This window comes from Mixophyes fleayi, chromosome 1, assembly GCF_038048845.1.
Source record: "Mixophyes fleayi isolate aMixFle1 chromosome 1, aMixFle1.hap1, whole genome shotgun sequence".
Lineage (NCBI taxonomy): Eukaryota > Metazoa > Chordata > Amphibia > Anura > Limnodynastidae > Mixophyes > Mixophyes fleayi.
In genome coordinates, this window is record NC_134402.1 from 315,418,795 (window position 1) to 315,446,629 (window position 27,835).

At 40.7% G+C, this 27,835-nt stretch overlaps 1 protein-coding gene across 4 annotated transcripts; it reads left to right on the forward strand.

Annotated features, from left to right (window-relative positions):
- Positions 1-295: 295 nt before the first annotated feature.
- On the forward strand, positions 296-19,456 carry LOC142158493 (mast cell protease 1A-like). Of its 4 annotated transcripts, none has more exons than XM_075212494.1 (5): positions 296-506; positions 10,610-10,760; positions 11,516-11,651; positions 16,606-16,863; positions 18,986-19,456. In XM_075212494.1, exons 2-5 carry the CDS (start codon positions 10,648-10,650, stop codon positions 19,148-19,150), a joined length of 672 nt encoding a protein of 223 aa, XP_075068595.1. In that variant the 5' UTR covers positions 296-506; positions 10,610-10,647; the 3' UTR covers positions 19,151-19,456. The 4 variants fall into 4 exon arrangements, with proteins under 4 accessions (XP_075068595.1, XP_075068604.1, XP_075068612.1 ...); XM_075212503.1 differs by lacking the exon at positions 296-506 and adding an exon at positions 1,795-1,876; XM_075212511.1 differs by lacking the exon at positions 296-506 and adding an exon at positions 6,475-6,496.
- The last annotated feature ends 8,379 nt before the right edge of the window (positions 19,457-27,835 follow it).

A 27,835-nucleotide genomic window follows, 5' to 3' on the forward strand; every position in this document is an offset into this window, starting at 1 on the left:
TTTTTTCTTCATTTTCCATGTGTAAAATATATCTGGTGAAGAAAAACTATCACAATGACATAGATAATATTAAGTGTGAGATACAGTGACGTTTACAGTAAATAAAAATACATATTTACTTTATTCTATAATCTATATTAACATATGGTCAATTTTCATACGTAAACTATATTTAAGCACAAAATTCAAAAGCCCTGTTGTCTGCTCCGTCCCTTCCATTTTGTGGTAAGTACACGGTCTCTGTATAGGTAATCATGTTGTGATCATTTCCTGCCACAAAACTCAGGTCCTGGTTTTTTTCTTTCGAAAACCAGACCAGACGGAAATACCCCTCGATGTGACTCGCCCACTTCAGTTTAAGATGTGACCAAAATGCCCAGTCCCCCACATCACAGCCGTCACATCTGTGACCGCGATACAGCTAGCGAGGGCGCCTTCATGTTTCCTCGATACTGCTAGCAGAGGATGCAAATCTATTGCGGTGCATGTGATTGGTTTATTATAAGGTGAGAACTGAAAAATAACACGTTACAATGATTATATCTTTATAGTCTGTTACATTGCAAACACTTCTATTTGATTATTCTTACCATCATGTAGGTGAAATCAATTTAATTAGTCCCAACCTCCTGTCCTATTGTACGGTATCAAACACCTATCTGACAATACACAGCATATGTCACTCCTAAGCTGCACAGAGGTTTTACCCCAAATACACCATGCAGGCAACGCTGCCTTCTACTCAGTTGTTTTGAAATCACCACTGAATAGTTTCAACTCATTTTCACAAAATTTGAATTATACAAAAAGAGGACACTACAAATGCGAGCATTCATTAAAATATATCGAGCACAGTAAACTTGACACACAAGGCTGTGCAATGACTATATATATATATATATATATATATATAGATATATATATATATATATATATATATATATATATATATATATATATATATATATATAGATATATATATATAGATATAGTCACACACACATATCTTGTCTTCACAGTTTGAGCATTGTGTGCTGTATATTTGGTGTTGGTGGTAATTCCAGATTTCTAAAAGGCGACTCCTTAGTCCTTGCCTATATGCTATATGGTATAAAGGGGACTGTCACTTAAAAGTCCTGAAAGTACTCTTCCAGCAATTGGACATCATTGGTAGGTTGCCCAAACAGGTGCTCCCTTCGAAGACAAGCTATAGTGCCTTGATATTACCAGGAGTCAGAAACACCACACTCCTCAGAAAGACCAGGGGCTATATTTACTAAACTGTGGGTTTGAAAAAGTGGAGATGTTGCCTATAGCAACCAATCAGATTTTAGCTACCATTTTGTAGAATGCACTAAATAAATGACAGCTATAATCTGGTTGCTATAGGCAACATCTCCACTTTTTAAAAGTAGTTTAGAAAATATCCCCCCAGGACCTGTTCATGGGCTAATCCTCAAAACCTAATAGGTTTCTCCATACCTTAATTAATTTGTTACTCCTTTGACTATCACTTTTTTAGATATCTCTATAATTTTCATCTACTATTTGAATAGACCTATGTAGCCAACAATGCTGTCTGTAGGCTCTTTATTCAGTACAGCTGCTGGTTCACAGCAGCATGGAAACAATGACATTAGTTGGCAGTTTCACAGGGCTCCTGTTGGTAATCTCATTCATTTTAATGTGCTATATATGTGGAATTTCATCATTGTGCTTAACTCCAATGTAATATATTTTTACATATCGCTAATTATAATGAAATAGGGTAACCCAAGGAACCCCATGGCTAGGGGGTCTGCCAAACACAATAAATGGTTTTGATACTAACAGAGGAGATAGTTGCTGCAGACCTCAAGTCAGAATGGCCAAGGAGGTAAGTATATTTAATAAAATAATTATCATTACATAAAAAGGGTTGTCGGGAAGGGTAAAAATGAAGTATGGTGGAGAAAACCATTAAGGCGCAATTGGCACCAATGCTTAATTTCATTTAATCTATTTGGGCTCAAGAGAAAACTGAGCATGGCGCAAACTAGTAGTATATAAAGTGTCAAATAGGTGTTCCCATGTCTGTAGTAGACTGGGGATCATAGACTAATGTCACAATAACTGAGAGACAGCACCCATAGTTTAGCAAGTAAAGAGTCTTCACTAGGGATGTTCACTGACCCCTGTGTTTTGGTTTTGGTTTTGGATGTGTATTAACTTTGTGTTTTGGTTTTGGCAAAATTGCCCTCATGTTTTTTGGTTTTGGTTTTGGAACAATATTTTTTTGCAAAGATTGCTAAAAAATGCTAAAATCACATAATTTGGCTCTTTTTTTTGTTCCTACATTATTATTAACCTCAATAACATTAATTTCCAGTCATTTTCACTCAACTTTGACCACCTCACAGGTCACAATATTATTTTATCCAGTTCTGGCCAAAGACTGCAGCAAGCTGGCTGATTACTAAGGGACAGAGCAACGGCACAAACACATGCAGTTGATAGCACATGTATGAAGCTTTGCCACACAGCAGTGGCAGAAAAGAAACGCGGTGCAAGATGGAACTGTCTTTTGGCCCTCCCATCATCCTTATGTTGGATATTAAGAAGGACATTTATAGTTTAACAAACCAAGCACTTAGCAACAGGGATTGCCACCTTTGTGGCTGAAATGCTTGGTTATTTGGGCCCCCACAAAAAAGCTACCAATGGGCTCAATGCAGCTAAGCTAACAGTGCTGTAAATGAACTGTAAGACTGCAGCGAGCTGGCTGGTTACCAAGCGACAAAGTAATGGCACAAACACACAGCATTTTATAGCGCATGTATGAAACATTGTCACACAGCAGTGGTGCAAAATGGAATTGTCCTTGGGCTCTCCCATCCACCCTTATGTTGGATTGACATAATATGATTGATGGGCAACAGACTAAACAAGGTTATAAAGTTGATAATATAATGACGCCAACAGTATTATTAGGACAACATTTGAAAGGTAGACAGTATTTATTAGGTTGAAAATTCAAATGTAGACAGTATTATCCATAACTCTAACCCTGTCCTTATCTCTAGACCTGTCCCTAACCCTGTCCCTATCCCTATCTTTAGACCTGTCCCTCACCCTCATCCTCACCCTCCCAGTATGTAAAGGGACTGTCTGACGTGTCTGTTTGTCTGCTATCATTAAAATAAACCTCCACCATTCTTTGGATGTTGATAGTAGGATCAGGTGGAGTTACGGCAGAGGTGTCACAAATTTTGGGGAATTCTTTTAGACCAGGCCAAATGTCAAAATGTTGTGCTGACTCATCTGCATCACCACTAGGTCTCTTGGCAAAGCTAAGTTTTTTCCTAGCAGTAGTTGCCTGAGAAAATGAAGGAGGAGACGTCGTTGTGTCATGTATCACTTGAGCTGTCAACTCGCTCACCAGGAGCTCATTGCATCTCTTGACATCTGGGTCAGTTGGAAATAAAGAGAAGAAATAACTCTTAAAAATCTAGGATCAAGCAAAGTTGGCAAAATATAGTGATCCAATTTCAAGATGTTGCTAACTCTTGGATCCTGTTGAATAAAGTACTTGATCTACAAGTCCAAAATACTTAGCGGAATTGCTTTGTTTCATCTCCTTCTTCAATTTCTCAAGCTGCTTTTCCAAAAATCTAATTAGCGGAATCCCTTGACTCAAGCTAGCAACGTCTGAACTCACTTCACTGGGGACTACTTCAAATGGTTTCTTTGCACAACACAGAAAGTATTTACCACTGTGCTGGACTAAAGTACATTCCCCCTCCTTTCCCAATGTCATGACAAGAACACTGCTACCCCTTTTGTTTCTGTTTGAGTAATGGCACAGAGTAATGACACTGGAGACTGGAGAGTGACAAGATAAGAACACTGCTACCCCTCATGTTACTGTGTGAACAATGGCACTGAAGACTGAACAGTGACAAGAACTCTGCTACCCCTCCTGTTTCTGTTTGAGCAATGGCACAGGGCAATAGCACTGGAGAGTGACAAGAACACTGTTACCCTTGTTTCTGTGTGAGCAATGGCACTGAGCAATGGCACTGGAGAGTGATAAGATCACTGCTACCCCTCCTGTTTCTGTGTGACCAATGGCACTGGGCAATGGCACATGAGACAGGAGAGTGACAAGAACACTGCTACTCCTCCTGTTTCTCTGTGAGCAATGGCACAGAGCAATGGCACCGGAGACTGGAAAATGACAAGAGCACTGCTACTCCTTCTGTTTTTGTGTGAACAATGGCACTAGAGACTGTAGAGTGACAAGAACACTGCTACCCCTCCTGTTTCTGTGTGAGCAATGATACAGAACAATGGCACTGGAGAGTGACAAGAACACTGCTACTCCTCCTGTTTCTGTGTGAGCAATGGTATGTGAGACTGGAGAGTGACAAGATCACTGCTATCCCACCTGTTTCTGTGTGAGCAATGGCACTGGAGAGTGACAAGAAAGCTGATACTTCTGCTGTTTCTGTTTGACCAATGGCGCAGAACAATGGCACTGGAGAGTGATAAGAACTCTGCTACTCCTCCTGTTTCTGTGTGAACAATGGCACTGGAGACTGGAGAGTGACAAGAACCCTGCTACCCCTCTGTGTCTGTGTGAGCAGTGGCGCTCGATCTCCTGGGGACGGAGGTACTTATGGAATCCAAAACTCGAGAGATCTGACAACATGTCAATAATGTTTTGCCTCAATGTCAATTCCGAGAAACCGGCTTGGCTTGGTACTCAGATTTGCATTGTTCAGAGGGATTCGATTTTTAGAAAACTTTAAGATCACTGCTACCCCTCCTGTTTCTGTGTGAACAATGGCACTGGAGACTGGAGAGTGACAAGATCACTGCTACCCCTCCTGTTTCTGTGTGACCAATGGCACTGAGCAATGGCACATGAGACTGGAGAGTGACAAGAACACTGCTACTCCTCCTGTTTCTCTGTGAGCAATGGCACAGAGCAATGGCACTGGAGACTGGAAAGTGACAAGAGCACTGCTACTCCTCCTGTTTCTGTGTGAACAATGGCACTGGAGACTGGAGAGTGACAAGAACACTGCTACCCCTCTTGTTTCTGTGTGAGCAATGGCACTGGAGAGTGACAAGAACACTGCTACACCTCCTGTTTCTGTTACACCAATGGCACTGAGGAATGGCACTGGAGACTGGAGAGTGACAAGAACACTGCTACCCCTCCTGTTTCTGTGTGAGCAATGGCACAGAGCAATGGTACTGGAGACTGGAGAGTGATAAGAAAGCTGCTACTTCTCCTGTTTCTGTGTGAGAAATGGCACTGGAGAATGATAAGAACACTGCTACCCTTCCTGTTTCTTTGTGAGCAATGGCACTCGAGACTGGAGAGTGACAAGAACAAGAACCCTGCTACCCCTCTGTGTCTGTGTGAGCAGTGGCACTCGATCTCCTGGGGACGGAGGTAGTTATGGAATCCAAAACTCGAGAGATCTGACAACACGTCAATAACGTTTTGCCTCAATGTCAATTCTGAGAAACCGGCTCGGCTTGGTACTCAGATTTGCATTGTTCAGAGGGACTCGATTTTTAGAAAACCAAGCCTGCGCATCTCTAATCTCCACACTCTATCAAAATCATCTGTCCTTAGTCAGATATATCCACAGAAAGAATGAGAGCTTGACACTACCAAAAGGTAATGAAAGGGGACACAATGTCAATACGGAAAATGCATCAGAGTCTCGGCTGAGTCATGGGGATCCCCCCTATAGAAAGAGAAAAATACATAAATCCTGAAATACAATAAACTAAACACATTCTATCTAGATAATTGATACTGACCTCTGATTGGCAGGGTCAACAAGGCATAGCACAAAGTGATAGGACTATGCAAGAACACATTATATTGCTATATAGTATAATGGTAAGTAAAACATATTAAATTAGAAAGGTATTTTAAATACCTGGAATGCCTCAAAGGTGATTTTATGTTACATTTGCCAAAATTGTCCCAGAGAGGAGTTCTAGAGGGCAGGTGTAAAAGGGGATCTGATGACACAATTGCCTTGTCATGGCCCTTCCATATAATGCTGCTAATTGGGGCATTACACTACATTAAGTGGGTCGCAACAAATCACATCATCAATAACCCATCTGGGAGGGTGCTCTGCTCCCTGGGAGATCTCTACGAAGTGCTCACTATCTCTATTTTACATTTTTATGGGGTTTACAAGATGCATGATGATAATGATGGGTGGAATAGATAGCAATACTAGAAAACTTTATACTATTTAGTTAGGTATGTAAATAAAACGTATTACTTGTGCAACTAATACAGTACATATCACAAATGTCTTTAGCCTTAAAGTATGAGATACTTTCGGTTATAAATTGTTTTTGAGGTAGAATGTCTACAAGTGCATAATTTACCAATACTTGATTAGTCACAGTTTTTTTTTTCTTTATGGTAAACCAGCAACCTGACCAAAGCACAGGCTTCTTGGAAACTGACAGAAAGGTTGTCTCACTCTACTTCATATATATACTGTATATATAAATACACTACAACCTTCTTTTTTCACTTTTCTCCTGATTGCAATTGATAATGAGTTTAATTATATTATTTGTTGTAGCTTGTCTTGTCCTCTATGGAGCTGCAGGTAAGTTTTACTATCCTTATGCAAAATATATTTACAACTATGGGAGGCTTATTAGACGAAATGTGTTTGTACCTTTTTTTTAACATTGTTTGCATTTAAGCATTTTCGACTTGTTTACTCAGCTAGGTTAAGTTCTTCCAGCTCCCCCATGCCCACACTGGATGCTAACAGGTGTGCAACTGTAATCATCGACACACAGCAAATGCCCCAAAAGTATAGGCATGTACTATAAGTGTACAAAGTTATTGCATTTGCAAGCATTTAACAGGATAATTCATATTTGCATAAATATATAAACAAAATCTAACATCGAAACAAAATACATTAATGGGTTTTTTTTTAACTCAGAATAAGTTTTATTACATTTTCCAGAGAAGAATGTATATACAAACAGTAACAGTTCAAATGACAGGTAAATGCATCAGATATCAAACACAAATACACATTGAACAAAAAAGACAAAGACAAGGGTAATTACAATCTACATTAAATGTTTTTCATAAAATGTAAAAATGAATCTTTCTACGTATCTCATTTTCTAAGTCCGAAAAAGTTTCTAGATGTTAATAATGATCAAATTCCCCATTAATTTAACCAGTTATTTAAATGTATTAAATGTGTATAATTAAAACATAATAGAAATAATTGTATTATAATTATTTCCAGCTATTAAGTTATATTAAAGTTTATTATGTCCTATGTTTGTATAGAGTGTAATATAATTTATTAGGATCACATTTAAAGTGTAATAGAAATGTTTAATGCTCACGACCAGTGGTTTTGTCATGTTGGGTTGGTATAGTGCTGTACATGTATATAAACTGTAATAGATTTGTATTATGCTCAAGGTCAGTGGTCATTTGAAGTTTTATAGCTGTACTATCCTATAGCTCTAGTAGAATTGTATTATGATGATGTCTAGTGGTCAATTTATGCTGGGTGGGATTGTGGATGTATATCTATACATAGTGTAATATAATTGTATCATTACCAGTTCCAGTGATCATGTCATGATGTCATGGTTGGCCAATTGACCACTGTCTGCAGATTATTCCACACACATTTCAAAGAAATTCATCAAAACAATGATAAAATGTCACCTGAAATTGTTTCAAATGTTGGCAATTATTTGTATATCTATATGTGTATGTAATCAAGCACTTTCTACTTCTGTTTGGTGATGTCCATTTACAAAAAAGAAAAGAAATTGCTATGTAAGAAAAATCTGAGTGTTCCCACAAATCCTTAAAAATAATAACAATGTGTCAGGCGCCATCTTGCTCTGCTCTCGTTGCCTAGCAACGGGACACACTTCCGGTCATGGGCTGGCTCGCTGCGCGCTCATGCGCAGTTACTGTCGTGTTGCTAGACAACGGGACACTCTTCTGTGGCTTCCTCTCAGCGGTCAGCTGTGTTCTGACCGCTGAATCAGATCTCTCTCCTCCCTATATAAGGAACACTGGTTCACACCAGCTCCAGCACTTCCTGTATACTCCTGCCTCCTGTGTTTGCTTAATTTTGGCTTGTTCCCTGGTTCATTCTTCTGGATTCCGATTTGGTTCTGCACAGCGTTTGGTTTTCACCTTCTGCTTGTTCCTGATGCCTCTTCTGATTATCCCTGTGTACTGCACTACTGTTTGACTTTGACCCGTATCGTTTGACAATTCCTGTTCTACTTCCCAATCCCAACTTGGAGAACTGTGTCCTGCGCATCCCATTCAGCAAAATCCATATCTCCTTGCGGGAGTCCATGGCAAAGACCAGGGGGTGCGTTAGACTCCGTGTCTCCCTGCTTAGTTGCGAAAATACCAGTCAGTGGCTCCTACGTTATTAATAACCGTGACACAATGGTCACAAAGTCACAAATGACATACTTACCAACTTCACAATTTCATGGTTTGGTACCATATCTCAATCTCCCTGGGTGTTAAGGGAGTTTCTCATGGTGTACTCCCTATTACTGTTTCTTCTTCATTTTGGAAACCTACCAGCCTATTGTAAGAGTCACGTCTACTGTGATGCCATTCCGCTTCCACATCCTCATACGCCCCTATGCTCTGCTTTTAATTAAGGATGGGGTAGGGAAGGAAGGGTGGAACAATGTATACCAATGAGAGTGCTCCTAAATACCCGATAGGTCATCAGTGCTCCCAAATATTATTATTATGATTATCCTTTATTTATAAAGCGCCATACAGAATACAAACAGTAGAGCATACAGGAGAAAACAGTACAGAACAATAAAAGAATAATATCAAGACTCCAAGAGCTCCAGCCATAGCTAATAAAGTGAAATTGGAGCAGAAGAATAGTTATAGAGACAGACGGGAGGGAAGAGGGCTCTGCTCTTAAGAGTTTACATCCTAAAGGGAGAGCAATTAGACTACAGGCAAAATGGGGATTCAGTGGAGGGGATCTAGCACAAGAGGAGTGAGATAGAAGGGTCAGAGGAAGAGAGAGGTGAAAAAAATCAAGCATGGAGAGATGGTTAGGTGGATGGCTGGTAGGCTTTAAGGAACAGACGAGTTTGAAGGTGCACAGATTAGGGGACAATCGGATAGAGTGTGGGAGGTCGTTGCAATGGAGGAGGGCAGTCTGGGAGAAATCTTGGATTCTGGAGTGGGATGAGGTGTTCAGAGTGGAGGAAAGGCGACGGTCATTGGCCAAACACGGAACGGGAGGGAGTGTGGATGGAGAGGAGGTTGGAGATATATGGAGCAGTGGAGTGGAAAAGGACCTTGTTGGTGAGGGTGAGGAGTTTAAAAATGATTCTGTAAGGGAACGGGAGCTATTGTAAGGCAAGGCAGAGAGGGGAGGCAGAAGAAGAGCTGCGTGAAAGGAAGATAAGCCTCGCAGCCGCATTGAGTATAGAACTAAGGGAGACGAGGTGGTAGTGGGGGAGGCCAGTGGGCCACCAGTGCTCCCAAATACCGGATAGGTCATTAGTGCTCCAAAATACCGGATAGACCATCAGTGCTCCAAATGCCCTATAGGCCATCAGTGCTCCCAAATATCGGATAGGCCATCAATGCTCCTAAATACAGGATAGGCCATCAGTGCTCCCAATTACCGGATAGGCCATCAGTGCTTCAAATACTGTATAGGCCATCAGTGCTCCCAAATACCGTATAGGCCATCAGTGCTCCCAAATACCGTATAGGCCATCAGTGCTCCCAAATACCGTATAGGCCATCAGTGCTCCCAAATACCGTATAGGCCATCAGTGCTCCCAAATACCGGATAGGCTATCAGTGCTCTTAAATACTGGACCTGGGTATGGAAGGAGCAACAGAAGATTATATTACCTAGTCTCATATGCCTCCATATATACTATATGTGGGTAGGTGAAACTGTGTGTGGCTATATACTGATATGTGAGGTTGTATGAAGGTATTTTGGCAATATGGGGCATATTGGCTATCTGTTCTCATGTGAGTATATATGGCAGAATACTGCCTATGCAGTAACTTATGGGAGTTTACTGCCTTTGTGCTGACATATTGCCTATATGTTGGTATGTAAGGCTATACATACTAGTCGCTGACTTTAGTGGAAAAGCATGTGAAGGAAGATAATTTGTTCATTAAAAAGGCTGTTACTTTACCACCAGTAAATCACTGGTATTGACAGTTGATGGAGTAGATTTCAGTACTACAGACTGATATTTCATTGGTTGTGACCTATCACACTTATCACAGCACTGACACTGCTCTACAGGATATGTTACACTGCATGGTTCCTACAGCTATCGGAAGTACAGGTGTATGCATTTGTAACGTATTAATTCTAAAAGATGATTCACTTGTGATTGTACAAGAAGATCTGGAAAATATGTCCTGCTAGAGGAGATGAGAAACATTGGTCTACAGTATGTCTAATTCATTTTCATCATGTTCCCACATTGTGGACTATACTTTATTACTTCTCTGAGTATTTTGACCAATATGCTTTGTTGTGTCACCCTAAAATAGATGGCATTGTGGGTGGAAAAGAAGCTCAGCCTCATTCAATGCCTTATATGGCATTTGTGAAAATTAACACTAAAGGAAAGACATTTGAGAGATGTGGAGGAATCCTGATAAGAAATGAATTTGTTTTGACAGCAGCTCACTGTTCTGGCAGGTAAGTATGTGAAATAATGGAAGCATTGGATTTTGTGTTTATAGAATATAGCAAATACATAGTGTGGTCTGTCTGCTCTATGAAGTAAAGCTGTTGCACATTTCTGACTATGTAGGGGCTTAGTCATTTGAGAAATTAGTATGTTCATCAGTATATCTAGCATTCTATTTAACAAAGCTAGCATGCCAAACAGGATGGCTAGCATACCTATCATGGCCACTGCCCTGTTCCATGTCACTGCTGGCATTGAGCATGGGCCTGACATGGTTCTGGCAGGGAAGACATAGCACTAACTGGTATGCATTTAACAAACTGAACATGCTTTCTAACCCCTCCACTTCCATTTGGAATGTGGAATTTCTTTTCTGTAACAGGCTTTAAATTACCTGTATTTAATAAAAGAAGATCTGGTTCTCCTAGAAAATATTTTGGTACTTAGTAATTATATGAGTACCACATGGAAAAACCACCAGGTTCTCCAAAGGCTTGGTGGAGTTTAAATCCCAGTTTCCTTTACTTGTCACTACATCACCTTGTCTCCCTGTGACCCAAGCACCAAAAAACAAAACCTAAACCAAGGAAGAATTCTCTTTTCAAACTGTATGCACTGTATAGAACATTTTCAATGGAAATTGAAGAATGTTGTTTTGAATGGTCTGCACTTTGAAAATATTTAACTTTTTCCTAGTACAAATTAATATGGGTGCATTTTATCACTAGGTGTAATTGTGCCATTGTTTTCTGTGTGTTTACAGAAATATGAGCGTGGTGTTGGGAGCTCATGACATTACAGCTAGAGAACATTTCACGCAGGATCTAAAAGTCTGTAATGCAATTCCGCATCCGAATGTTAAAAATAACGTACACATGCATGACATCATGTTACTAAAGGTATGTGCATTCAGATGGAAGGGCCAATACCGCTAGTTTTTCTCTTTTCTGTTATTAAAGTATCCTACATTTATTATGCCCTGTTATTAAACATTGGTTTGCTGTAAGTACTTTTTTTTATTGCCTACAGTTTATCTGTTTATGTCACCGTTTTCGTTTTTCATAGAAACTGTGAGGATACAAGGTTAATCTTTAAGTCTTGTGCTACACCAACTGTTTGGTTACTCCAGAGGCAGCCTTATGTAATAGTCTGGCACACCCAGTACCCTGTGTGGGTACAAAATCACCTGGCTAATAGTGGGTAAAGTAAAGATACCTTATTCAAACACAGCACACAGGATTATAGCACTTTACCAAACATTACCAGTGGGTTCACCGCACCAAACACAACATACAACACCATCTTAAAGAAGCTATAGTCCCCATCTCCCAGAACACTGGTACTGTTGCACAATTTTTGCTCCTCTACCAATGTCTCTCCACTTTCGGCAAGATCAAAAAGTAACATGCTTCATGTAGGCCTACACAAACAAATCACCAACATGATCCACGACCAATCCGACAGGAGCTGCAACCCCTAGTCAAGTCAATGGGGCGAAACAATGGTGTGTCTGAATGTTTACAATGCTGTACAACAGGTGCCCACTTTACTAGATATTAGAGCTGCTATCTGGGCATCTTGAGCTGCCCCCAAAATTAACATGTTATGGTATTTTTGGGTGATTGCAAGCTATGGACCGGCTACCACTTCCAGCACAATATGACCGACTACTAGGAAGGGATGTCCCATAAAGTTCTGTGCCAGCGCTCGGCGCTAACAATCTGGACGCCTCCTGTTGGCTGGGTACTAGTGATCTCAAGTGACAGTAGCACCTTTAGGGGGAATATTAAACACTGTAGCAGTGCTTATAGACCCCACCCAATGACATTTAAGAACTGGGTAAAGCAGTGTCAATTATGAACTGGGTAACGTTATAACACACTAATATGCACACATATAAAATATACACCTGCAGACAACAAGTAATGATGAGAGGGGATGTTAGGTGGGCTTTACCTTTATTTTCAAGCAGCCTGTAACTCTGCTTTCACCATATACATGACCTCTGGATATTAAGTCCTATGTAGACAATAATAGTAATGACATATTTTTAGCTTGGAACAATTGTGCAACAATGACCATTGCTACAATGAAATCAATAATTTATGCATTAAGGAACCATTGTGAGTTTTTCTTTTTGATCCTACAAACTATTTTGTTGTCTGATTTGCCTCAGCTGGTTTGTATACAACAGCTAACTGTCAATACAACGGAAGAAGAACAATTAGGGGAAGGTCGACAAATGCAAAACTAGTAAAATATTGCATACTTATATAGATCCAAAGCTATACAAACTGTAAATCCACAAGATTCTTTTTAAAATTGCCTCCTCAATACATAGAACACTGCTAATAACATGCCTACTAATATATTCACACTTCTTAAAAAAGATTTATCAGATCTTATAATTTCATAATGTTTCTCATTGTCTCTAATAATCCCCTAGTTCACTTGTCAGCAAACATTCCTTCGAGTGAGATGATGTTCCTCTAGGCAGCCCCTCATTGAAGGTCCATTAGACCATATATATATGCTGCTCTGATATGAAAATGCATGCTGTTACATACTAGAACTTAGGATGTTTGTGCCCTCTTACCTGAATCTGTTACTAAATTCTGGTGCTTATCTCTTAGAAACATTGTCAAAATATGTCCCCTCCTCTTTCAATTCACTGTTCTAATAATACAGGACTTTAATTAATCTGCAGGTTTAATTACTGTAACTTGTCTGGTACCCTGACAAATTTTTTCCACTAGAGTCTTACTATCTAATTTCCGCTTTTTTTTTTAAAACTCCTTCCTCTGTTGTTCTACTGAACACTCTTCTTTATAAAAATAGAATTTGGTCATCTCCTCTAAGGTTTACATTCTTCTTTTCATTTTTATACATCATTTATTTTTTTCTCTGTCTACTATCATGATTATGTTAAATTCTTTTATCCACCCTGTAAAGCCAACCACATATAAAGGCATTGATTTCTGATCGATACTCATTTCTTTGCTACGTATGCACAACAATAAAGATGAGTGGATCTCTGAAGAGCCGATTTGCCAAAGCATTCAGTCTTTTAATTACACTTTTCCTATGTTGGTATTTCAAATCTTTTAGATTTGGATAATTCAAAACATGAAATTTCCAAATCAACATGTTTATGAATAGCTAGAAGCAGCTTTCCCACTGCATTGAGAGACAAATGCTAATTTCAAAATAATTGATACTTGTCACGGTTTTGGAGGTTTGGATTCTTGATCTGTCCAATTTAGCACTAATTCCAGCAAGGCCCGGAACAGATGGTGTTCACCAGGGACCACTTCAAGGTGGTTTGGTCTTAGCTGGGTCTGGGAGTACCAGGCGTGACCCATAGAGAAATTCAAAGAGATGAATCTGTCTGAGAACAACAGATTTAACACTGGGGTGGTGGAGAATACACAGGAGGTGTAATAGTCTGCGAACAGCAGATTTACCACTGGAATGGTGGAGCGTACACAGGAGGAGTAATAGTCTGCAGGCAAAAGGTTTACCACTGGAATGGTGGAGCGTTCACAGGAGGTGTAATCAGTGCTGCCGAGAGGTGGGGGGGTGGGTACTAATTATCCGGGCCTGGGCATGTCAGGGAGCTCGGCCCGGGCCCTAGCGCCGACAATTTTTTTTTTAATACTTTAATACTCGGTCGTTGGTGGGGAGAGCAGGGTAGTTAAAAAACAAACAAACCATACTCACGTGATCGCGGCACCGGCGTCCCTCCTCTCTGCTCCTCTGTGCTCCATTGCTCTAGACTGACTGAATGCCGGGTGTGACGTCATCATGTCACGCCCAGCATTCAGTCAGTCTGGAGCAATGGAGCAAAGAGGAGCAGAGAAGACCAAGAAAGAAGAGAGAAGAAAAGGTAAGTGAAGGGAGGAAAATGGAGGGGGGGCACAGAGGGGTTAGAAAACGAGGGGGGGGGCACAGAGGAGTTAAAAAATGAGGGGGGCACAGAGGGGTTAAAAAAACGAGGGACAAGCAGCATGGCACAGGGGGATGAAGAAAAGAGGGACAAAGACAGCATGGCACAGGGGGATGAAGATAGGGGCAAAGGCAGCATGGAGGGCGCAGTGTGATCATAATAAGTAATGTGTGTGTGATGGCACAGGGAGCTTTTGGCAATGTAGTGTGTGTGAGGTAGATGGTGGCTAATTAATGGCTGCTATTTTGTTTGCGGGGTAATGGGAATACTATTTTAATGTTGGGGCTGGAGGAAGGCCTAATTATTAATCATGGATGCTATTGATTTAACGGTGGGACTGGCTGTAATTTTCTAAATGTAGCCCTTTTTTTCCCCAAATAGGTCCTCCAACATTCCAGGATCCAGACAAGCCGCAACTAAAGAAACCAGCAGCCACATGTGGTAAAAGTGAGAAGAACAGGTAGGACAGAGCAGCATAGTGTGTGAAATGTTGTGATTCTAGTAGGGACAATGCCAATGTTTGGTGAGTGTTTGGTGAGCCCAGTGGGCGCAGGCCAAGACTGAACTCTTTCTGTACACACTGCGTTCTTCCTATACTACACAAGGGTGCTAGATGTCCTGAAAGTCAGGAGTGTTTGGACAAATGTCACGCTCCAGGGAATTCAGGACCTAGTGATTTTGTTGTGCTAGCCACGCCCCAATGGTGCATTGCCACTCCCCCAATTGTGTGACCACACCCCTGAAAAATTTTGAACCGCCGCCAGGAGCCGCAATTTTTTTTCGGTTACTCAAATATATGGGGGGGGCCCCATCAATTTGTTGTACCGGGGCCCTGAATTCCTCTTGGCAGCCCTGGGTGTAATAGTCTGCGGACAGCAGGTTACCACTGGAATGGTGGAGTGTTCACAGGAGATGTAATAGTCTGCGGACAGACGGTTACCACTGGAATGGTGGAGTGTTCACAGGAGAAGTAATAGTTTGCGGACAGTTGAAGAATCCCAGGAGAGGCAGAAATCCAGCAGGAGATACGGGAGCCACATCTGGAACCAAGGAAGGTAACTAAAAGAACAGGCACTGAGCAGCTGGAGGAAGTGCCTTTTAAAGTTTGGAGCCAAATTAGCCAGTCAATGAGAAAGCAGCAGAGGAAATGCGGATTGGGTCTGCGCATGCGTAGACTCCGAAAAGAAGATGGCAGACAGCCGGGACAGAGCTCGGCGGTCAGCGGGGGGCAGGTAAGTGTGCCCGGTGCGTGACAATCCTTTCTAGGCATACCATTTTCCTTTATGATAAAAACTAACTAAATTACTGCCTTTCTCATAATGTAATATAATATCATTTTTTTTAAAGTATCTGTATATAGGCCCAATATATTTTATGCTAGTTATAAAAAGTGTATGAGGAAGTTACTATAGATTCATCTGTACAAGTATAATGATGTGCTTCAGTGAAGAAAAGGTAAAAATGGATTAAACATAAAAAATATATTTAAAAAAATGTATTCAAGAATATTATTGACACATAGCATTAATTCACAGTATTTAATCTCCACAAAATGAAACAACATTACTTTGGTGTTTGAACAATCTTTGCTTTTCGTTTGAGTATATGAGTTTAGCTGGCTTGGTGGAATGGGTGGTAACGGCAAAAAGGGCTCCTGAAGGTAGAACGAAGAAGTATAGGAGTTACCCTGGGCAGAGAAAGGTTCTGAGGAGGCAGAAATGGGCAATTGCTCTTTTTTCTCAACAGTGACCAGGGTCGTTTCTACCAAAAGGCCAAATGAAATGTAAATGCAAGCTTTGTAAAAGAAACTACTAGCCAATATTCTTTTCTATTTTTGTTTTTCTGACATGTATTATTTATTTATTTTTCTTGTTTGTTTGTTTTTCATATTTGGACACTCATCACAGCTGGAGAGAAGTGCAGTGCTAAATCGATATGTTTTACCGTTACCAATCGGTAGCATCGGCACTGTGAAACCTGGAAGTAATTGCAGTGTTGCAGGCTGGGGTGAACTTAATGAGTATAATAATAATCTTTCTCCAGTTCTACGTGAAGTTAATCTAATAGTGGTTTCAAAGCAAAAATGCTCTGAGCATTACAAAAAGATTGATGTCACAGGATTCATCTGTGCTGGAGACCCCCAGCAGGAGAAGTACTCTTCCAATGTGAGTGTTTTTTTTTCCTTTAACTTACAGAACATGTACAGTACATTAAGCTTCTTAGAAGAAAGTGATATAGAGATGAAGCCTAATGGTGAGCAATCTGTAGAGCAATTCTATTTATTTTAAATTAAAAAATAATAAGAGGTTATATATACTTTAATGTTCATACCTACTTGCCAACTTCTTAACCACGCATGCTCATTTATGCACCTCATCGGGCACTCAGTAACATAACTTTTTTGGTTGTTCTAATATCCTACTAAGATCCATTTACCAACTCTGCCCTAACCTTGGACATTCATTGAACTCCACCAGCCTTGACCATTGCTCTGTCTCTAACCTTGTCTGTGCCTGCTGAATTGTATCCTTACCCTGCTTTGTTTGACTATGATTACCTCCTCCTCTGTTTTCTGACCTTTTTGGACCTGAATAATGAGCACCAATTATCATTTCAGAAGTCTTAGGGTCAACAGAGTAGTGTTGAGTACATTTATATCTATGGGAAGAGGCTACTATACGTCAAAAGCAAGAGTAGCCTGGTGTCAGTGTTCATGATAGAATGTGATGGTGTGACATTACATATGCACACAGTTCCTCCAAAATGTATATGTGTATAGAAAAAAGTCCAGAACAAAAGCTTTCCTATATAGACAAGGTATGGGCAAAGCAGTGGTTAAAAAATATAATAAATAATAATTATACAGTAAAGCAATTGAAGGTAGTTGTGAATAATTTAATCTAATATACTTATGTTTAGCTGGGGCCAATAGCATCATAATTAGTAATAGTTTATAGAACTTTTTACAGGTCACATCCCTTTCCGGCTGTAGATCAGCACTACCTAACAAAAAATGGCACTGTTGGTGGGCATTCTATAAGAACTATTATCATTTAAAAGACCAATAGCGGCAATTTTCTAACACAATAAAAAGGTGTTAATGTGCTGTGTTCCACAGCAACCAATCAGCAATAAGCTTAATTAGTATAGTTATATAATGAAAGCAAATGTCTGATTGGCTGCTTTGAGGTATTGAATATTTGCAGCATGTTAGTAAATCACCTCCATGTAAGATCATACACTAGGGTGTCACTAGTATAGTAGCAGGGGATACGGATACAATGGTGCCCACAGCTGGGGGAAGGGGACACTCCCCTGCCAAAGCCTTGTGTATATTTATGGGGGCCCTTACATAATTTGCTATGGAGTGAAGTGGCTAGATACACCAAATCTGACATCGGGACAGGTGAGCGATGTCACATCACATTTGGGGTGTGGCCTAGTGCTAGGCTGTCTGTACTCCCCTCTCTTCCCGTCCAAACCCCTTCATAGCTGTGCGTACCAGTGTGCGCGGCACCCATTCACCGTAGCTCTGCCATGCAGAGCAGCAGTGAATGATACATACCTCACAAATTTCCCACCCACGTGACAAATCTGTCCCGATCAGGATAGTGGGAAAGAGCCCTCAAATCGGGACTGCCACCTGCAAAGGGACCGGTGGGAGATATGAATACACCCCTGACTATAGAAGCATACCATGGACATGCAGAGTAGACATAATTAATAGATTACAAGGGGCCCATTCATTATTTTTGCCTCATTGAGGTGAAAAAGATCATTATCATAGTGATCAAAAATTACCTTCCAACAAAATTTATCAAAAAAACAAATTGAGGCAGCTGAGTGTTAGTCATCTGCTCCAGTGATACTGACGGGGAATGGTAAGAGTTACTCATCACTTCTCTGGACCAGTTGTTGTGCATATGAATGATGCACGGGGCAGATTTTAGCTTTAATTTCCACTGCTATTAAAAACTTAAAGAAACATTTTTTTTCTTTAAAAACAAAAAAAAAAGCGTTTATACATATATAGACTTAATAAATTCTTTTTTTCAGTGCTTTCCTTATGTTACCTTCAGATTACATTCACTTTTCTGGAAAAACCAATTATAGCTGCAAAAATCAAATCCATTTTGCTGCTTTAAATGCAATATTTTCGTCTCCACATAGAGATGACTACTTATTGTTCCTACCATCATTATTGTTGTTATTATTATCATTCCTACTGCATTACTACCAAATGAACCTACTTTTTCCAAGCTAATCTATAATGTTCCTTTCTGCCAGGGTGATTCCGGGGGCCCTTTGTTTTGTGGCAAGCATCTTTGTGGTATTGTACATGGCGGGTCCAAAGATGACAACTCTATCAAATTGTTCACCAAAGTCTCACCCTACGTAAAGTGGATCCAAAAGGAGATGTCAAAAGCAAAATGCAAGAAGCAATATATATAAAAGCACATTTTCTAAATTGTCCAGAGAGAGAGAAACGAACGTGAAAACTTTGCTTATCCAGGCAGAGTTTATGATTGTTGTCATTTATGTGTTTTTCATTAGGTGATCCGTGCCTTGTACAAAAACATAATAGAAAAATGCTTACGTGACTTGTAATCCCACTAGTATAAATGTTGAGGATATCGGTATTGAAAACATTAATGAACATGTTCAGGGATAAGATACAGGATGAGTTATTTTATATATGTTATGTAACATCAATGCACTGGACACTTATCTATAATAAACATCTGTTTAGGCAATGTACATTTTTTATTCAGTATTCAACAATTGTCGCACTATAACACCTAACATGTGCTGTGGAACTGTGGACAGAATAATGAGACTGGTTAAAAGGTATCAATAAGATGTGTGCATTCAGAGGTTTTTCATGCACTGGGAAAAGACTGAAAGTACAGGAATCACTGATCCCTGTGAAGGAACACACACACATTCTAACATTTCGGGTTGTTGTTCACTTCCACTGACAGTCATCATATAAAGGGGCTCTAACACATACTAAATGATTTAGTGCTGTGAAATACATTGCACAGAGAAACCCAGAGTTTAGCTGAAGTTGGAAATAAGTACAGGACTGTTAAACTAATGTGAACTTATTAGGAGTTTAGGGATATGCGGTGTACATAACTGAAATGCCACAAAATAATTATATATAATTGATCTAAAAAACGGCAAATGTCCACAAGCTTCACATATTTTGGTCATAGTTCACATCAATAGTAACTGTTAACCCCCTAGTGTGAGGAGACCCTAAACACTGTCCCCTGAGGACTGTCTAATACGTATGCCTAGGCACCTATTAATGAGTAACATACCTACATTCAGTCATACTCGCCAGCTTGTAGTTTTTCCTCTCTAGGAGAACCCAGAGGGGAGGGGAGATGGCAAGTGTGGGAGGGGGCGTAGTTCGGCCCTCTCTTGTGATTTGCTGCATTCCTCTGCAGGGGCGGGACAGATCCGGCTCACCCAAGATCCGAGAGGATGCCTGAAATTTAGGAGCCTACCAGACATTCTGGAAGAGTAGGTAAGTATGCATTCAGTGAACAACAAGCTACTTAGGAAAGTATTTGAGCTTCAATTCTAGAAGATGTTCTAGTTGCTGGACTGTGTTGTTCTCTTCTACCTGTTACTGCAGCATTTACAACCTGCTGGATTCTTGTCTGGATCTTGGAATGTCAGGGCCTGTTTGGAAAATGTATAGATAGGTGAATTCTGAAAAGCTGAGCAATAAGTATTTCTGTCAGTGGTGTGGGTGGAGCTGGTCCGTCTGTTAGTGGTGTGGTGATTTAGGGTTCTGGCCGCCTTAGGCTAATACACCCATAGCTCCTCCCTCCTCTCCACCCACCACCAATGTATATGCATATAGGAATACTCCTGAATATTGTTGAAAATGTGCAAAAATTGTAATATAATGCTACATGTTACTAAACCTTGAATGATTAGGATCTTTAGTTCATACACAACACTCCATTATGGCCACAAAAACTACCCCATAGCACAGGCATATATAGGTAATATATGAACATTTGTGGCCAAAGAGCTATAATCAAATACAAACATCTACAAGCCCCATCTGACTAGTTTCTGGCATTCTAGTGAACAGAGAGGCCACAGGGAACATCCTTGTACATGCCACACAATACAGAGATCATGCCCTTTTCCTTACCTCTCACCTGCAGCCCACCCCCTCCCCCCACATGCAGCCGTTTTCCTTAGCTCTTCTGTGGCTATCTGCTCCTCCTGCAGCCAATTTTCTTACATCATCCCCTGCAGCGATCTCCCCCAGACTCACTTACCTCAGTCACAGCAGTCTTCCTTTTCTACATGACAGTCAGTCTAGCAGCAAATCTGATGCTGTTAGCTGCCTATCAGTGCGGGACGGAGAGTACTTAGTCAAGTCTCGTGAGATGTGGTAAAATTCGCAAGACCAGACTAAGAGAACCTCACCTACATTAACAGGCAGCTAACAGCATCAAATTTGCTGTTAGGCTGCCTGTCTGCATAGTGACTGTCGGGACCGCACCCCTGTCAGTTGTGTGGGCGAAGCGGGCCTGGCTGTCAGTACTGTGGATAGACATGAAGAGAAGCTGGGATCATCGACGAGCAGCGAGCCCACTGGGGTCTCCCGGCGGCCCCTTACTGGAATACTCCACGTATCCTTCTGATGGCGGCCCTGGCAAGGGTGAGACCAAAATTTACTTTCCCCTATGCCCCTTTCAGCTCCTAATAAAAAATCTATTTATTTTTTTTAACTTTTATGTTAAATTTTAAGAGAAGAAAGTTCATTGTAAATGCAAATCAAGAGGGGAAAAGTGATATGATACAGCAAACATAGTGGAATTTTACCCTAAACACATAAAATGTGTTGTCAATTGGACCCTGCATTTCCCGTGAACCTTCCAGCAGCTAACTTTAGTGGCAGCCATCACAGTATTCACTGATGGATACACAAGTTAATGACAACACATGTGAGAGCTGCACATTATGTGACAGTGCACAATTGATCCTGAACAATAGCATGTCAGTATCAGTGAATAGTTTATGCAATGAAAACAGCAGTGCCAGCATCAATTAATTCTGCCACAACTAAGCTTGGACAATAACCAAAAATATCCCCATGATAACAATATTGAGAAATATATTGCAATAAATATTCATTGAGTATATAAAATATATATAATACACTCACAGGTCTTCAATAAAAAGTGAGGTTAAATCCACAAAAGTGTCAAGCAGTGTGTGCAGAAATGGGCCGGAGAGTGTTTGGGAAATAATTTGGTCATGTTGTGGGGCGGGGTTTGAGCATATTGGGGGCATGACTTATGGTGTCCCGATTCTCCATGTCTCTGTGTTGGGAGGTATGTTACACAAAGCTTGTAAAATCAATACTCATCAGGGTTTTCCGATCCCCAAAGCAGCCCATCGTACCACCAACAAGTCTAGTAGTGCTCACTTTTAATGTAGAGCCTAATATTTTGCCACTCACCACGCCCAAACCAGAGAGTTACAGCTTGTGGCCAAGGCCTCGCCAGAAGCCAGCTATTAGATTTGGTCCACATCACATTCTGCCCTCTGGTCACCAACCTGGGAGCAGTCAGAGCATCAGTATGCCGTATTCCTGATCAACACAAGCTATACAGGTCTGGTGAGCCAAGAAGGGAACTTCTCCCAGCCAATGTGCAGACTTCTTCCTGACAACGGCTCGCACAGAAGATCCTGCGGCCTAGTCTGCATTACACCACAAGACCTACTTGATCTTCCCCTATAGAACGGCTCGACGAAAGATAAATCACATCGGCGGAGAGAGCATTCTCTCCGCAACATAGCCTCTCTCACGATTAGGAGATCAATCTGCTGTTTACCCAGAAATGCAAATGGGAGGTCTATACCAGCAAGGCAGCATCAACAAACCTGCAAGTAAAAAATCCCAGCAGGCCTACCAGTTCAAGCAGCATATAAGGTGCACATCAGCGATTTTTAGCCTGGAAAAAAAGTCCTTTAACAAACCGGAGTTAGGCCTTTTCTATTTTCTGAGATATAATCAACATACTTTACTTAATATTACCTACAACTAACTTCTGCAATAAAACCATTTTCTCAAGAACACAAGACTTGACAAACAACTCATAAAAGTTAATATGTGCTGCCCTCTAGTGGTTGTCCAAGAGAACTGCAGAATAATTTGTTAAGTCTTTAGGAAAATGTTCCTGATAAAATCCATCAGAGGGCCTATATCTGACAACATTCTAGTTTAGCATGTCTTAAAGCTCTATAGTGAATTTCAAGCTAAAAGTTCAAAAAACTCATGTATACTATCGGTCCTCCCTGTCTACCCAAAACAATACTATGAAATGGGCCCATGCACGAGTGGCTACTCGTCTACTTCCTGATCTATCTCAACAAGATCAAACAGTTCGCCAAGATACCATCTCAACACTGGAAATTGATGGTCCTGTCACTCTTTGTTTCATCCAACTTTTACTAACATCTAAACCCTGACATAACTTCTGAATTCAGAGTGACAGTAAATAAAATGATGGTATTAGGCGTACGCACTAGCCACATCAAAAATGAAAGGAAGAATAAGTCACATCACACAATGACTTAATTTCTAGAAAAACTATTTCTGTTTCAACCTCTGTTCAAGTTGTTGAATCTTTCCCATCCAACCCCACCCACTGCTTATCTTCCACACAAGGATATCTCACCACATCTCTAATTATTAACATAACTGTACGTCTGGGAACAACCACCCTAATCTTACTTTATATTTAATCATGGTCTCTTTTGTCTCAATTAATGCTAAAGTATTAAACTCCCCAAATAACTGTAAACTTGTCATCAAATTCCTTGCCTCCAAAAAGGTAGACATAATTGCTATAAAAAAACAAAACATTTCTGATCCACTCCCCTCTCAAATTCACTAATCACAAAAACCCACCGGATACTCATTGAACGGCCCTCTCAAACAAAATGATATCGCCATATTAATTAGTGCTATTTGCCCCTTCACATTAGAGAAGAAGTAGTTGATAACTATGTTTGGTACTTATTTCTAGTTGGTAAACTTGGTAATAAATATATTACTGTAGTATAATTCTATGCTCCTAACTCTAAAAAAAAAATCAATTTTCTTAAGAAAAAACGCTTGGAAATTAAAAAATTAGGGCTGGAGCTCCTGACACTAAACTAGGTAGATCTTCCTCTGCAAAGTCACCCCCAACACTAAGCTTAGTTTATAAAGTGCCTTCAACAGACTCTTGCTGAGTTTGACCTTTGTGATGCCTAGAGAGCTAAACACACCAATACCAAAGACTTTACATTTTTCTCTCAGATCCTTAATTCATATTCCCGTATTTTTACTTCTATCACATAAAAGGCCTTGCCAACACATTTAAAAAATATGTATCCTCCCTACAACATGATATGACCATGCCCCTCTGATATGGAGCTGGGATCTCTAAACTAACACTACCCCCTTAGATCATGGAGACTAGATGAGTACTTACTGACATCTACGGAGGGGAAATAGGTCATGTAAGAGGCCTTCAACACTTACTTACAAATCAGGGGCCATAAGTTAAATACTGACTGTTTTTTTGTGTAGCACACAAATATCAACCTTAAATTTCAGTGTACAAATAAGCTATCAAGTATTTGTGTGCTACATGAAAAAACAGTCAGTATTTAACTTATGTGCAAAACAGAATACTAATTTGCACTCCTTGCATTGTAACATGGTTTTGTCCAGGAGACTGAAATAAGAAGTTTCTTGAGTTAAGGTCCTTAATGAATCAGGCCCCAGATCTCTAGAAGATACCTCAGTATTCACTCATTTGTGTCCACTTAGGGCAGTTATGAGATGTGCAGCAATTCAAATAGCTGCTAGAATTAAGAAAACAAACAAACAGGTGGAAAACTACTTAGAAAACTAAATAATAACCTGAAAACCGAGCACAGAAAATCTTTATAATCTTAAATTCAAAACAGATCTTGTAGAATGAAGGAAAAAAATACAATACCTAGATTTAGAGAGCTATAGCTTGCCTCAACCAAAAATAATATACTCTGGGAAACAGAGTAAATAGATCGCAAGTCCGTAAGTTAAAGGGTAAGAATGTAATAAACAGGGTGGAAACTTAATTAATAAACAGGGTAAAATCTCAAATCTCTTAGATATTGCAAATCAGTTTGCATCATACTATTAGAGACTGTATAACTGTTATGGCTGACGGCAAGTGTCATAAACTTGTACAACAGGTCACAGAGGTCTTCGCCTATAGCAGCCGCCTTTCCTGTAGAGCTGAACGTGCCCCCAGGTCTTAAGCTCAAAGTAGTACAAGTTTATAACCCTACCGCAGCGCAGGGAGGGCCAGGTGGAAGAATAGCAAAGTCCAAACGGGTCGAGGTCAAGGGGTACAGCGGGCAGCGGTGGTGAAGTCCAGGCAAAAGGTCAGGGCTGGCGGCAAACAACGAATCCAGGTAACAGGCAGAGAGCAAGGTCACAGGCAATATAGCATAGTCAAGTGCACGGTCCAAGGTCATACACGGCAAGATCAATCCAAAGTCAGAGAAGAGGAACAGAGCAGGGAGCAGGTAAGTATGCACAGAGCAGGAACTATAACCGGCAGTGAGGCCCAGTCCTCACTGCCTTAAATACTATGATGGACAAATCAGAAAAGAGGAGGACAGGGCTGACAATCAGCCTCATGAGGCTGCTTAATTAATTACTAGCTGGGAACTAGCATAGGTCATATCACAAACCAGGAACATGTATAAATGACAAATAGAATCATACGAGAGCTCCCCCTGGAGTTGGAGGATGCCCCCCAGCCCAAGGTCTGACTCAATCAGGGATTCATGTATTGGTATATACACCATAAGCTTGGACTATTTACAGACGACGTCCTGCTGTTTGTAACTAGCCCCTAGACCTCACTACTGGCCCTCACTGAAGTCCTTCAGGAGTTGTCAGAGGTGCCCCTCAATAAACGCAACACATCTAAATTGGAAGCCTTTGGGGACCCCGCTGGACTTACGCCAATCACTTAAAATAAGTTTAAATATAACTGGCAAATTTATCCTTAAGCTACATAGTAATACCAATTCCATTGAACCAGCAAGACGTCATATATTGTGCCCCTACAAGGAATGCTTTTTTCTCTGGTGTTGTTTATAGCATTGACTTATTCCAGGGAGTATCATTTGCCTATCTAGAAGATGTAGAACCATAGTAAAAATAAAACATTTAATATTGGGCTTATAACTACTTACCTTGGTGTGGATTTCAGTTTTGAAAAGAGATGTCTCTATACACTTCCAGCCTCTTGATACTGTGATTGAATGCATACTGTCCTTCTCTGAGACACTCATTTAGAGCCAGAATGTAAAAGTAGAAGCCTTTATCATTTAAAATTAAATGACAATAAATGGTGACTTACAATCATGCAAAAACACAATAGCAGAATGCATACCTTCCAACTGTCCTGATTTCAGGACTTTTGTCCTGATTCAGTGACAGTTGGAATATTCACCTATCAGACACAACATTTAAACAACATAATTTTATGTAGGTCCCCCTTGTGTAGCCAAAACAGCTCTGACCCATCGAGTCATGGACTCCACAAGACCTCTGAAGGTGTCCTGTGGTATCTGGCACCAACACGCTAGCAGCAGATCCTTAAAGTCCTGTAAGTTGCGAGGTGGGGCCTCCATGGCTCAGACTTGTTTTTTCCAGGACATCCCACAGATGCTCGGTCGTATTGAGATCTCGGTAATTTGGAGGCCAAGTTAACACCTTCAACTCTTTGTCAGGTTGCTCGAACCATTCCTAAACAATTTTTACATTGTAGCAGGGTGCATTATCCTGTTGAAAGAGGCCACTGCCATCAGAGAATACTATTGCCATGAAGGGGTGGCTGTCATAATTCCAACATTGGAAATGTCGGGTTGACAATGTCGATAGTGTATAGCTGGCGGACCTGATACCAATGCACTTTTAATGTCGACAATGTGATTGGCGACTTTGTGAATGTTGCCAATAACACTATCGATATTGTCAACCTGTCAGCAGAATGGAAATGTCTGCATTTAGCCTGCCGACATGTTAAGTGCCGTCCTTTCCAATGTCGGAATTAGGTAACCTGCCCGTACACATGATGTAAAAGAAAACATGATTCATCAGATTAGGCTACCTTTTTTCTATTGCTCCATTGTCCAGGTTTGGTGCTCATGTGCCCATTGTAGATGCTTTCGGCGGTGGACAGGAGACAGCATGGGCATTCTGACCGGTCTGTGGCTGTGCAGCCCCATACGCAGCAAGCTGCGATGCACTGTGCTTTCTGACACCTTTCTATCATAAGTGGTGTAAATTTTCTGCTGTATGTTATAATCATTAAGGAGTCAAGTGGCAATTAGACCACCTCAAGTTTAACTTATCAGATATCATAGAATCGTTATAATAGATCCATGTAACTGCAGGTCATCTATACAATTGACTCTTGATTATATCTGCAGGTTTGCCAAATTTAAACCTCCATACCATATGGTCTATGCAATAAGACCATATAGGTATAATATTAGTGTGCATCCAGATCATTTTAATCACATTTCTATCTATGAGCACAATTTTATTTTATATTTCGCTTTTTATATACGTCAATAAAAGTTACGTTTTAAAGATGGTATTAAAACTTGTTTAACTAAGTGGTTAAGTTTAGAGGATTGAGTGCACCCAATCAAAAGAAACTTCTGTCCTTTTGCCTTTCAACCTTTCTATCATAGCCAGCGTTAACTTTTCCAGAAATTTGTGCTACAGTAGCTCTACAGTTGGATTGGACCAGACGGGCTAGCTCCCCGTTATGAGCCTTGGGAGCCAATGAACCTGTCGAGGAGGACAGGGCTGACCTCAGGAGGCTACTAATTAATTACTAGCTCGGCGGTTCCCAAACTGTGCGCCAGGGCTTCCAGGGGTGCCGCGGCGCTGTCTCAGGGGTGCCGCGGGCCAGCCATAAAAAAACAAACAGAAACACTTACCAATCCGCCGGGCGCCGGGACCCTGCATCCTCCTCTCTCCCGCAGCTGTCAGCTGTCAGCTGCGTGAGAGAGGAGGATGCTGGGTCCCGG

Bases quoted from the DNA above. Each gene is read 5' to 3' on its own strand.
- LOC142158493 (XM_075212485.1), top strand. From the start codon at position 6,584: ATGAGTTTAATTATATTATTTGTTGTAGCTTGTCTTGTCCTCTATGGA. The intron at 10,761-11,515 runs GTAAGTATGTGA...GTGTGTTTACAG, and splicing joins GCAGCTCACTGTTCTGGCAG to AAATATGAGCGTGGTGTTGG. The intron at 16,864-18,985 runs GTGAGTGTTTTT...CCTTTCTGCCAG, and splicing joins AGGAGAAGTACTCTTCCAAT to GGTGATTCCGGGGGCCCTTT.